Below are 13,581 nucleotides of genomic sequence, written 5' to 3' on the forward strand. Positions count from 1 at the left end.
GCTTAGACTGCAAGGCGACTGGATACTGTATTCGTCAATCGGCACTCAGACGGCTTTTAGTTGGTCAATACTGGTGTCCATCACTTGTTGTGGGGCAGGGCTTTAGGCTTATTAGGCAGTCGTAGGCTCAGGTTGGTGTCGGTCCCAGAGGGAGGCCGGTCTTGGACTTTGGCTCCGCCCCCTAGCGCTGCCGTGTGGGCGCGATTGGTCCTGGGAAGCGTCGCTCGTCGTCGAGAGGTGGAGCTGGCCAGGCTGCGAATATCTATTGGTGTAGGACGGCGCCGGTCAGCGGGGTTGTGACCGCTGATTGGCTGGCTGCTCCAGCTGTTGCAGGTCCATTCACCATTTTGTGTGTTGGAGTAAAAAAAAGGGAGAATCGAGAGGGAGAGCCGAAGGGGGGGCGGGGAGGGACCGGACCGGACAGAGCCGGGGGCACGGCCCCCCGCCCCGAAACTCTGCCGAGCCTAAGGTGAGGGGCGGGTCCAGGGCTGACTTGGGCCGGGGGTGTTTGGGGTGCTGGGGGCCGAGAGGGGGACAGGTGGCAGTAACGGGGAGGGGGGGTACAGGGGAAAAAAGGTGGGTGGGATGGTGGGGAGGAAGGACAGAGTGGAGGAAGTGGTGGGTAGGAGGCGGGACAGAAGAGGGGTGACGAGGAAAAAGTGGTGGGCAGAGAATGGGTAACAGGAATGGAGGGGTGACAGGACTGGATCAGGGTGACAGGGAGAAGGAGGGGACAGAGTTGGAGGCGTTGACAAGGAGAGGTGATAGGGAGAGAAGGTGGCAGGTCCAGAGATGGCTGACAGGAGAGTGACTGGAAGGAAGAGGTGACAGAGATAGATGAAGATGGCAAAGGGGGGTGACTAAGGAGGGAACCTAGGGCTTGTGAGGAGAGAGGTAGAGATAGAGGTGGTGACAGGATGGGAGAGAGAATGACAGAGAAGCTGGTGCCAGGAGGGCTGATGGGAGCAGAGGGCATGAGACCCTGAAGAGCCAGGACCTGGGCTGGCCTGGGCTTCAGGAGTTACTGCTCAGATTCTGGGAGTGGGGGTGGGGTGGGGGGAGGGCCTAAAGAGCCTTGGGTGGGAGTTATCCAGAGAGGAGAGGAAGAGAGTAGGCTCCAGGGGAATAAAAGAGGCTTGACTCCTGGGGTGGAGAAGCTGGGCAAGGCAGCAGGGTCCAGGGGTCCTAGGCAGTGCTGTTGTAGGCCCTGATGGGGTATGCAGAGGTTTGTGTTTGGGCAAGACTGGGGCTTTCAGTCCCCAGGTTGGTGGCACAGCAGGTCAATGGGCAGAAGGTGGTGGTGGCTGCCCAACTCTTGGGCAGTTGGGTGCTTTCCTCAGTGTGAGAAAACCTGGCTTCTCCAGGCTTTGCCTGGAGGACTGCAGGATTGGCCCAGGGAAGAGACAGCCTGGAACTACAGGGTCCACAGAAGAAGCAGGCCTCAAGTATGAGGTCAGAGGTTCCTAAAGACTTGAGTCAGGGGTGTCTTTGATTATGTTTGGTTTATGGTCCCGGGTTCCTTCTAAACCCTACTTCCCCAGAGGCCCCCTTTCAGCTTTTCAGGTTCTCTTAGTCACTTGAGAGTAAAGTTTTTTCCCTTTTCTTTTCTCAGGGCAGCTTGAAAGGGGGCGGGCAGTAATGACTGTTCAGGAAGTGGGTGAGGTTGGCCTGCTGTGCTTGTCCTGCTTTCTTTGACCTTCTCCCACTTACCCCCCCACCCCGGGAGTCAGGGGATTCATTTTGGGGCGGGGGGGACCTGGCTGGCTCAGACACCTTGCCAGAGCTAGCCCAGCCAGCCCAGTCAGGGTAGGGATGCAGGTAGGCCAGAAATAGGGGTTGGGCTTGTGGGTATCATGCTGGGTGCTATGGGGGGAGGAGCAGGCTCCCATCCAGTGGGAGAGCGAAACCCTGGGGTGTAGCTCTGTGTCCCACTGTGTGATGACGTGTGCCTGTGTGTGTGTTTGTGTGTGTGCTCATGCGCAGCCCCGTGGCAGTGCTGGGTAGGAGCTTTTGCCCCAGACGTGCCCCTGCCTGCTCTGTGCCAGGATTTGGGGAGATGGCTCTACCTGGCAGGCCCAGGGTACAGAACAGACTGGGCAGCCATTCCTTGGGACTCTCAGCTGCCCACTTCATCCCACAATGCCTGGACATACCAGGCTGCTCAGAGGGGTGGGGCGGGGGGAGGTGGAGAGGCTCACATCACAGCCCAGTCACCTCCCTTTCTGTGCCTGTGCCTGTGCGTGCGTGCGTGTGTGTGTGTGTGAGTGCGTGTGCTCTCTGGCCGGTGACAGTGCAAGGAAGCGTGCCCTATGGATCATGTGACAGGCGGCACACTGTGATGGTTAGGAGGACAGACTCTGGAGCCAGGTTGTCAGGGTTTAGGCTGTAGCTCTGTTTTATAGCTAGATGAATTTGGCGATCTCTCTGTGCTTTAGCTTCCTCAAGTGTGAAATGGGGCTGTTAGTAGCCTTCACCTCTTAGGGCTGTGGTGAAGATGAAGTGGGTTAATAAAGGCCAGTTCAGCCCAGGATTGGCACAGAGTGAGTGCTCCACTGGCGTGAACCATCCCTGTTTCTTGCATCCCCTTGGGGCAGTCAGAGTGTGTGCCTGTGCGTGCTGTGTTCTCTGCAGAGGGAGCAGGTGTACTCGAGTCCCTGAGGAGACAGAGTGAACAGCTCAGGGAACATGGGTGCCACTCTGTGTCTGGGTGCTGGCCAGGGGCCCATTATGGCTTGGGGACAGCCAGGAAGGAGGCCTCAGGGATCATGGAGTTGAGGCAGGGGCCTCTGCAAGTGGAAACTCTTGGGGGTGCTGAGTTTGAGGGTTTCCTGAGTTGCTCCCTCTGACTGCTGTCTGCCTTCCACCCTGCAGGTGGAGAAAAGATGAAGCCAATGAAGAAGGCATGCACTGGCCTCCCAGGTCCTGGCAGTGGAGGCAAGTACCCACCAGCTACCAGGGCCAAAGCCCTGAGGCGGCGAGGGGTTGGGGAGGGTGACAAGCCAGAGGAAGACGACGATGAGGTACAGCAGCAGCCGGGCCCAGAAGACGCTGAGGAGTGTGAAGAGGAGGAGACCCAGCAGGGCTCAGGGGCTGAGGGCCTCCCTCTGGAGCTGCGCCTTGATGACCCAGTTCCAGGCCCCGCTGAGGACCCCAAGGCAGAGGGTGAGACAGGTCGTTGGGAGCCCCCACTCAGCCGGAAGACAGCCACGTTCAAGTCACGAGCACCCAAGAAGAAATATGTGGAAGAGCATGGGGCTGGCAGTGGCAGCAGTGGAGCAGTTGGGACCCCAGATGAGCCAGCAGGAACCCCCGAGGACGCCAGTGCCCTGGGTGTTCCTCCACGGCCACTCACCTCCGCCCGCTCCTCCTCCACCGACACAGCCAGTGAGCACTCAGCTGACCTGGAGGATGAGCCCACTGAAGGTTGTGGGCCAGGCCCCTGGCCCCCGGCTGGCACCAGTGGCAGCTATGACCTGCGGCAGCTGCGGTCCCAGCGGGTGCTGGCTCGGCGTGGGGATGGCCTGTTCCTGCCGGCTGTGGTGCGCCAGGTGCGCCGAAGCCAGGACTTGGGCGTGCAGTTCCCTGGGGACCGGGCCCTGACTTTCTATGAGGGGGCACCTGGCAGTGGTGTCGATGTGGTTTTGGATGCCACGCCGCCACCAGGTGCGCTGGTGGTGGGCACGGCTGTCTGCACCTGTGTGGAGCCTGGTGCAGCTGCCTACCGTGAGGGTGTGGTGGTGGAGGTGGCTACCAAGCCAGCTGCCTATAAAGTTCGCCTCAGTCCTGGCCTAGGTTCCCAGGTGGGCCCACCAGCCACCTTCCCACAATTGTCACAGCCATCACATCGTGAGCCTGAGGAGGCTATATGGGTGGCCCGCTCCAGCCTGCGCCTGCTTAGGCCCCTCTGGGAACCTGAGGCCCTGTCGAGGAAGCCCCCCATGGGCCCTGAGGAGGAGCAGGCTGAACCAGGGGCTACCCTGCCACCCTGCCCTGCTGCCCTGGACTCCAAGCAGCCTGAAGATGCTGAGGTCTCCAAGATCAGCTTTGGTGGCAACCTGGGGGCTTGTGAGGAGGGTGAAGAGAAGCACCCACCAACCCTGGGCACCCCGGCCCTACTCCCACTGCCCCCACCCCAGCTTCTTTCTCCTCCACCCAAGTCCCCAGCCTTTGCAGGCCCAGGCCGCCCTGGTGAGCAGCCTTCACCTTGCCAGGAGGGGAGCCAGGGTGGCAGCCGTAGCAGCAGTGTGGCCTCTCTGGAGAAGGGCACTGCTCCAGCCACCCGTGCCCGCACGCCACTGACAGCCGCCCAGCAGAAGTATAAGAAGGGCGACGTGGTCTGCACGCCTAATGGAATCCGCAAGAAATTCAATGGCAAGCAGTGGCGGCGGCTGTGCTCAAGGGATGGCTGCATGAAGGAGTCTCAGCGGCGAGGCTACTGCTCCCGCCACCTGTCCATGCGAACCAAGGAGATGGAGGGCCTGGCTGACAGTGGCCCAGGTGGGGCCGGGCGGCCTGCTGGAGTAGCAGCTCGGGAGGGTAGCACTGAGTTTGACTGGGGTGATGAGACATCGAGGGACAGCGAGGCCAGCAGTGTGGTGGCCCGCGGAGATTCACGCCCACGCCTTGTAGCCCCCGCTGACCTGTCACGCTTTGAGTTTGACGAGTGTGAGGCGGCAGTGATGCTGGTGTCCTTGGGCAGCTCCCGCTCAGGCACACCGTCCTTCTCCCCGGTCTCCACACAGTCGCCCTTCTCGCCAGCACCCTCACCCTCACCCTCGCCACTCTTCGGTTTTCGTCCTGCCAACTTCAGCCCCATCAATGCGTCGCCGGTCATCCAACGTACTGCCGTTCGCAGTCGCCACCTGAGTGCCAGCACCCCTAAGGCAGGCGTGCTGACGCCACCAGATATGGGCCCCCACCCACCTCCGCCTGCCCCCCGAGAGCGCCATTCCTCCGGCATCCTACCCACCTTCCAGACCAACCTGACCTTCACCGTGCCCATCAGCCCTGGGCGGCGGAAGACAGAGCTGCTGCCCCACCCAGGGGCCTTGGGAGCCCCTGGTGCAGCGGGTGGAGGAGCTGCCCCAGACTTTCCCAAGAGTGACAGCCTGGACTCTGGTGTGGACTCGGTGTCCCACACACCTACACCCTCCACACCAGCCAGCTTCCGGGCTGTATCACCTGCTGTGCCCTTCTCCCGCTCCCGCCAGCCCTCACCGTTGCTGCTGTTGCCCCCACCTGCCGGCCTGACCTCGGATCCTGGACCCTCTGTGCGCAGGGTGCCTGCTGTGCAGCGAGACTCACCTGTTATCGTTCGAAACCCTGATGTGCCACTACCTTCCAAATTCCCTGGAGAGGTGGGCACTGCTGCGGAGGCTCGAGCTGCAGGACCTGGGCGGGGCTGCCGAGAGACCCCAGTGCCCCCTGGGGTAGCCAGTGGGAAGCCTGGCCTGCCCCCACCTCTGCCGGCCCCCGTACCCATAACTGTGCCTCCAGCCGCGCCAACTGCTGTAGCCCAGCCGATGCCCACCTTTGGTCTGGCTTCCTCGCCCTTCCAGCCAGTGGCCTTCCACCCCTCACCCGCTGCCCTGCTGCCCGTCCTGGTGCCCAGCAGCTATACCAGCCATCCTGCCCCCAAGAAGGAGGTCATCATGGGCCGGCCTGGGACAGGTAAGGAGTGCAGTGGATGGGCCGGTTGAGGGCTCATTTCGAAGAGTTGCTTTCCAAATGGTTCTCAAGAGGTGAGCTCCCGCCTTGGGAGGGATGTAAGGGGAGGCTGGGACATCCCTGCACAGATGTTCCAGTGTGAATTCACGTGTCAGGCAAGGGACTGGGCTTAGGAGGCTCAATGCAGTAACAGGCCTCCTGTTAGGAACGTACTCTCAAGGTCCCTCAGTCATGGAAGCAGTCCTGAGTGGGGCTGTTGGGGTAACAGGATAATTGTGATGACAGCTCCCAGGTATGGAGGGCTGGTGGGGGTGTCACCACGATAAGCACTGTGTGGGGGTTATCTCGCCAAACCCTCACACCCACCCCATGCTGCAGCACTCAACTTACAGGCCCTGCTCTAAGAACTTTTCAAATATTAGTTCCTGTAGCCTTCATAATGACCCTAACAGGTATGTGATTTGATTATGCTCCTATAGAGGAAACTGAGGTCAGGTCAGTGACTTGCCCAGGGTCACATGGCTAGTAAATCCTGGAGCCAATCTTCAAACCCAGGCAGGCTGGTCTGTGACCACGGGGCCATGGTGTTGGTTACAGATGGGAAGACTGAGGCTCCAACCGGTCCTTCTGCCAGGAGTTGGTCAGACCGGGACTGGAGCCCTCACCTTCACCCTGGCACCCAGTAAGTGCCACAGGTGCTGCCCTTGCCCTGGAAGGGAGCTGGGGGTGTGCCGGGCATTGTGCGTTGTTTTGAATCCAGGTGTGAATCTAGTCTGGTTGCCCTTGGGACAGGTCGCCTAAGCTGGGAGTTGAAGGATGATTTGGAACTAGCAACCATGGGGTGGAAGAGCTTCCAGGGAGCCAGTGGGAAGGCAGGATCCAAAGCCAGAAGGAGCACAGCTGAGGAAAACCGTTGTGGCTGGAGGGCGGAGGGCTGAGGCCAGGCGTGGCGAGAGTAGCATTTCTGAGATCGTGCTGGAGAGACGGGGACCCAGGCCATGCTGGGCCTTGTCAGAGCCTCTCTCGGAGGGTGACAGACCCGTCACCAGCCCCTTCCGTAGCATCTTTTTCTTATTTACTTATGAGTCCACTGCTGACTGAGGGCTCCCTCTGTGCCTGGTCCTCTACTAGTTGGTGCTGAGGACACAGCCCTGTTTTCAAATTGTGCCCGGACAGTGACTGTCCAGAGTGGTCGGGGCAGGGATAGGGCAAGCCCAGGAGGCTGTGGGGAGTCAGGGATGACTTCCTGGAGACGGGGTTAGGGGCTTCTAAAGTGAGACCTGAAGGGTGTGCAGAAGTGAGCCTGCCACGGTCAGCAGGAAAATCTGTAGGCAAAGGCAAGAGTTTCTGCAAAGGCCTTGAGGCAAAAGCAAGTATTTGAAGTAAGTTTAGTCTGCAGTGATGGGTTGTAGATGGCAGGTGAGTGCTTAGATGTGTGACTGTTGATGAGTAAGGGTCAGATAACATAGCTTCCTTATGAGACTTGTGAACTTGATCCTGAGGGCACTAGGGAGCCAAGGAAGGTTTTGAGTCTGTCTGTCCACGGCTGTACTAGAGGCAGGGAGATGGAGAGGAAGGAGCCACTGTGGCTTGTGCTGGGGCAAAGGTCAGTGTAGTGAGGAGCTCAGGCCCTGCTGTCACAGAGCTCCAGCCTGGATCCAGGGCACAGGGACACAGGGGCTCTGCTTATCCCCTGTGCTCATATACTGAGGTTGTGACCTGTGTTTTTTGCCTCACTTCCAAGTTTTTACATTTGTTACTGTAGTTGATATGAGCAAAATTCCACAGAAGTGGGCACAGCAGGGATGTCTGTCCTTAGGCAGATGAAGAAACTGAAGCAGAAGGATTCCAACCCCGCCTTACCTCCCACATGCCTACAGCCCAGACATGGTTGGACCCATAGCATCATCTCGGGTTACCGTCACTACTGCCATGTGGGGAAGGGTGGCACTGAGGCAGGTGACCTGAGGCCTACCAGCGCAGGCCCAGCAGGGGTTTCTGCCACCCTGCCACCGTTTTCCAGATGAGGCAGCATGAGTCCTTGACAGAACAAGAGTCCTGACTGAGTTCACCTAGCCAGGGAGGAATAGGACTGAGCCTCGAACCCAGTCTGACTTTCAGATCACAGAACTTCTTACTACCAGAAGTTACAGGAATAATAATTTATTGAGCACTATTTGGTGTGTGTCCCTGGCTCACTGCTCAGTAAGTGCTGAGTCTTTTACTCACTGAATCCTCACAACCTCTCAGGAGGTCAGGATACTTATTGTTTCCAGCAGACAGAGGAGGAAATTGCAGCCCAAGACTTGCCCGAGGTCATCAGCTAGGATGAGGAAGAAGGATTTAAACCCGGGTGGTCTGGCTCTGCAGCCCAAGCTCTTAAGCACTCTCAATAATAATGATGAAAAAATAATCATAACCATTCTTCATTGAGCATTTACCATGTGCCCAGCCTCAGGTGTGGGGCCATCTCATGGAATCTACCCAGTGCTGTGAAGTAGGAATTACCAGCTCTGTTGTTGGGGAAATCTGAGGTTCAGTGGAGGAGGAGGCCTCTTGCTGCAGGCCACCTGGTCGTCAGAACTTGTCCAGTGCCTGTCCTGGCGGTTCTGAGCCGCGCCTCTCTGACAACACCCATGCTGAGGTATCCAGGTTGCCCTTAGATTCCCAATCAGCAGGCCTTTTGTTCTTCTCCCAGAGGCCTTCCTAAACCCTCGGGAGGTGGCACCTTGGGGCCTTCTCTTTTGAAGGCCCAAATAGGGCAGAAAGTGCCCAGTGGCACAGTGAAGGCATAGTCCTATCCATTGTGAGTGTGACTCTGGCTCAGGGCAGCAGGTGTGAGGGGGCTGCAGGGCAGCCTGCCTGCTCCTGCCCCCCGCCAGGCATTTGCTTCCGCTGGGGGACATGCCGGGGCAGGCGGGAGGCATTCTCTACATTCTGTGCATGGCCTGGCCAGCCAGCTGCCATTGCCACCTCCTGTGACTCTTCTTGCCTGCTCCCCAGGAGAGGAAGCTGCCCCAGGGTCTGCAGCCCCAGCCCAAGAGGCCAGATGTCTCAGCCCAATTCCTGGCACAGACTCCTTTCCAGCTTCCTGGGTCAGCCTGGCTTCTCCGTATTGACAGGCAGTGCCCCTTCTCCTGGGCCTGCCTGCCCATTTGTCTCTCCCTTGGGTTCCTATGTCTGTCTCTCTCTCTTTCCATTTCTGGGCCTGAGTCTCACTCTCTAGACTTGTCTGTCTCTGAGTCTGGCCCTTTACATCTTTCTTGGTTTGTTTCTCTTTAGATACCAGTTCTTGTTTGAGTGTTCATCCCATCCTCTTTCTCCTTTGGTCCCCAGTCTTGAGATCCTGTCTCTCTGCACCAGCCTTAGCCCCCTCCTCCTACACTCTCTCTCTCTTTTTTTAAAAGATTTTATTTATTTTTAGAGAGAGAGGAAAGGAGGGAGAAAAACATCCATCAGTTGCCTCTCACATGCCCCCAAATAAGGACCTGGCCTGTAACCAAGGCGTGTGCCCTGACTGATGGGGAATCAGTTTACAGGATGATGCCCATCCCACTGAGCCACACCAGTCAGGGCCCCTCCTCCCACTCTTTAGACAGACTTTCTGCCTCCATTCTAGCCTTCCACCCCCACCCTGTGTGTATCAGGTGCTTTGTTCCTTGAAGTCAGTGGACAGTTGCTAAGCACCAGGTCCCCTACTTCCTTTCTGGTTAGTGTTGGGAGGTTGTCGAGGCCTGGGACAAATTAACTGCCTACTACCATCCCCGAACTCTGCTGAGAGGTATCAGGAGCCATCTGTAGACCCCTCTACATCCAAACACCTGTTTCCAAGGCAGGCAGGAAGGCGGAGGCTGTGCAGACCAAGCTAGGAGATCCGGCTGTGGGGGAGCAGTAGGAAAGCAGCTCCTATGCCCACCCACCTACTAGAGGGCATGACCCAGATCACCCTATATCCCCTCTCCACCACCACCTTTCAGGAGACACATTTGGTGCCGGCTCCATTTAACCGGGTCTCACATGTAGTCCACCCCAAAAGGTTGGACCTCAGAGATCAAGCAGTGCCCTCAAACTGTGCTTGGGCGGGTGGGGAAAATGAGGCCCGAAGAGAGGCCAAGGTTCTCTTGACTCCCCAGAACTAGATCCAGGTTCTGCGCACCAGAATCTGTTTTGTCTCAGACAGTGAACTCCATCTTACCACCTCATCCTCCTCATCCTTCCAGCAGGCCCAGGCTGAGCAGTCCTGGGGTAGGTGGGTGGGGAAGGCAGATTTGGCTGCAGGCATAAGCCAGGATGACAGAGGGAGGTACAGCACCTGGGGAAGCCATAGGATAGAAACAACTCTGGCTCAATGCAGGGTGATGAGGGAGGTTCAGTTCAGGAAGGCTTCTCATTGGAAGGGACATTTGAGCTGAAGTAGGAGGAATGAGTGGATTGCAGGATAGTGAAAGAGAGGGAAGGGTGATCCAGGCCAAGGCAGCCATGGGAGCAAAGGCCAGAAGGGTGAAAGTGCGTGCATGACCTCTGAGTGGCTAGGTGAGGCTGAAGCTGAACTAGAGAGAGCCTAGGCTTGGCTGAAGGGTGACATGCAGGACAGGTCCAGCCAGGCCAGGGTTGATTGCCAGCCCCTGAAGAGCCAAGAAAGGGTTTTGAGCAGGGGAGGGGAAAGGTTGCACCTGGGTGCCAACGATCCTGGGAGACTGTTCTGGAGAGGAAGGAGACCTATGCTTGGAAGAAGAAGACGACTTGCGGGGAGAGGCATTTGTGAGGTAGCAGGAGTGATTCTTGGAGATTTCGTGGAAGAGCCTCCAGCACTAAGCTGTGAGGGGTCAGGCTGCCTCCTGGCGGTGGCTGGACCGTGGAGCAGCTGGAGCACGCATGCGCAGCGGTTGGGATTGGGGGAGGGTGTAGCAGCCGGGAAACCCCGGCGCCGGGCGCCCGGGGCATTAATGGCTCCATTAGTGGCCGGGAGGGAGGTGCATTAGCGGCAGCGACGGCGTCTGGCTCCCATTACCACCGGCGGCAGCGACTGCACCGCAGGCGGCTGGACCCTAGCCTGTTGCGCCGTCTCCTCCGCGTGTACCCCATCGGGTTCCTGCTCCCTATGGGAGTCTGAGCCAGGGAACTCCGGTCTCCCCTTTTCGGCGGAAAAGCAGACTATGAGGCCAGGTAGACCTGGGTTCAAACTCCGAGTGTGTCACCTCATGACTGAAAGATCCTACCCCCCTTTGGGCCTGTTTCTAGGGAAGCAGCGGGGAAACGGTGCACCCAAGGCTTTGTAGAGCCGGACGGACACCCCTTGTGCGGCTCACCTAGCCCCCGCTAGAAACCGGGGCACAGTTTCCCGCGCCCCAATGAGTAGCCCCTCCAACTCCGCCGTCGGGCTTTAGTTCTTCCTATTGGCTGCCTTCACGCTTGCAGACACCGATTGGCGGAGACTGCCCTCCCCCCCCCACTCCTGAGCCATTAACCCCTGCATGGCGGCGCCCTCGGGTTGGGGTTGCCACCCCCCCCCCCCCCGGCCCGAAAGCTCGGGTGCCAGCTGGCCCGCGCCCTACCGCAGCCCGCGTGGGTGTCAGGCTAGCCGGGCGCCCGCCCGCCCTCCCAGCACAAAGCGGCTTTGTGGGGCCCGCCGGGGGCTGGCTGGGGGCCAGGCGGCGAGTGGAAAATCTCGTGAGCTCGAGGAGGGGAGGAGAATGCAGGGCGGCGCCCCCTCCTCTCCTGGGCCGTGGCACCTCCCTCATCCCGAGCCGAGATGCCCTCCCAGTCCCGCCGCCTGTACACTATCCCCTGCTTCCCACCCCTAAACCCACATCCAGCCCTCGGTCCTATCCTGCCCATCTCCCAATCCCTGGGGACCCTCCCCCACACCTCTCGCCTGCCTCTCTTTCCCGCCTGGTCCCCCTGCCTACCCCAGCTCCACTCACACTGACTCACCCCGGTGCTATTTTTAGGCTCCCATCACTTTCGAGCTGCACCAGCCCAATCCTGGGCTCGTTCCCCAGGCAACCCTGGCCGTCGCCCACACCTCCTGGAGTGGGTGGGTGGGTGTATATGTGGGGAGCTGGTGAGGGGATCTGGGGACACCGGGTTGGTGAGCCAAGGCGGGGTCCCAGGCAGGGTGGGGCGTCGTGGGCAGGGGCGGGAGCCTCTGGGGCTCAATAAATAGGGCCGGTGAGTTCAGAGCTTTTAGCTGTCTCTGTCAGCATCCCGAGCTTTTTGCCCCAGGCCTCTGGGCAGGTCTCTGCCTGTGCCGCCCTGGGTGTCACTTGGTGTCTTTGTCTGGGTTTCGTGTCCCCAGGCTGGGGTGGGGTAGAGTGGGGCTTTGGGGGCTGTTAAGAACCAGACCTTTTGTGGAGTTAGTTATAGGATGGTACAAGGGATGGCTGCACCATAATTCTTTCCCAGTACCTGCCTTGAGTGAAGAAAGATGGTGTTCCCACTCCCTCTCAGATGGGGCTGGGGCCCTAGTTTGGGGAACTTCCTCAGCATTTTCTAACTAGGGAGGCCCCAGCTGGAGAGATGGGGCTGTGTGGATATAGGACCTGCTCCCTCTTCTCTACTCTTAATCACCCCCACCCAGGGTTCCTCCACTCTGAACAATGGAAGCTAAGTATAGGGCTGGCTCAGTGCCCAAGGCAGGGGGGCCCTTCCTGCCTGGATTCCGGCCCCTCCCTGCCAGGCTGGGCCCCCACTTGGCTGTACCATACCCTGTAAGGGGCCTCTTCCCATCCCTCCTATGTGGGCACTGTGTCTTCTACCAGATGTGTAACCTTCCCAGATGTGTGGGGCCCGCTTTCCCTGCTGTACCAGGCCTAGCTCTTTTTCTCACCCAACAGAAGGAGGGGGGGACAAGGTTCCTCTGAGCTCTGTCCCTGGGCTCCACTGCAGTGGGGAAAGGGTTAACTTGCCAATAGGTGACTCACTCTCAGAGAGAGGAGGGGGCAGTGGTGGGGAGATAGTGGCCACATTGATTTCAGCCTTGGTTTCTGCCTCACATTGCAGTCCCTGGGGCAGTGAGGTAATGGAGGGTCTGAGTCTGGGGCTGCATAAGGAAAAGGGGGCAGTCACTTAATAGTCCCTCTGGTGGCCCCCCCTAGGCACACAGCGAAATGTTAAGCCCTGCAATCCCTGGAGGTCAGAGGGCTACAGATGTCTCTTTCCCCTCTGGGCTCTAGTTACCTGGTTTTTGCCCCCTCTCCATGCCTTCAGCACTGTCAGTGGATGGGGCAAGCTGGGAAAAGGGTTTGTCTACTGCAGTCTCCCACCCACCTGTGAAGGAGTCCAGTCTTGGTCCATCTGAATTCGTGCAACATTTACCAGTTCAGGTGTGACCCCAGGGTGCCCCTTGGGTGATCCAAGGCCTCTGCATCTCTGCCTTGTGGGCGCTAGACCCTTGTCTGTGTCTTTGTGTGTACCCTCTGACCTTCCTCTAGTTAACCAGTCTCTTGGTATCATAGTTGAACCGTGTTCCTGGATCTCTGAGAGTCTGCGCCTGTGTCCCCCCTGAGGTTAAATTCTCAGTAGTGGGAAGAGCACTTCAGTTGGAGCACTGGGTTGTTCCATCTGGCTGCATGATCTTGCACAACTCATTGTTTCTCTGAGCCTCATTTTTCTCACTTGAACAATGGGCATAATACAATGTACCTTCCTAGTGGCTGTGAGGATTCAGTGAACAAGATCACGAATACAAGTTCCCAGCACATATCAGCCTCAATGTTAGTTTCCTTTCTTCCTCCTGGCCATTTTTTGGAAGGGGTGACTCCCAGTCTGTGGTGGTGGGGCCAGCACACAGTGGTGTTCTATGAGGTGGAGGGTCCTGGGTGGCTGCTGAGTGTCAGGAAGGGTCGTGTGAATGGCCGTGGCACTCCGTATACCTGCTAGGCCAGGGCATTGAGGTAGTTGGCACTCACCAGG

The 13,581-nt window shown here is 58.6% G+C and overlaps 1 protein-coding gene across 1 annotated transcript; it reads left to right on the plus strand.

The window, feature by feature from the left end:
- Positions 1 to 327: 327 nt before the first annotated feature.
- Positions 328 to 5,670, plus strand: LOC128780146 (protein capicua homolog; the record flags this gene model as incomplete). Its single annotated transcript, XM_053917958.1, is given in 2 exon segments — positions 328 to 469; positions 2,872 to 5,670. A coding segment is annotated over 1 exon segment (2,788 nt), but the record flags the coding sequence as incomplete, so codon positions are not given.
- Between the last annotated feature and the right edge of the window lie 7,911 nt (positions 5,671 to 13,581).

Source organism: Desmodus rotundus, unplaced genomic scaffold (assembly GCF_022682495.2).
Source record: "Desmodus rotundus isolate HL8 unplaced genomic scaffold, HLdesRot8A.1 manual_scaffold_549, whole genome shotgun sequence".
NCBI classification, from domain to species: Eukaryota; Metazoa; Chordata; class Mammalia; order Chiroptera; family Phyllostomidae; genus Desmodus; species Desmodus rotundus.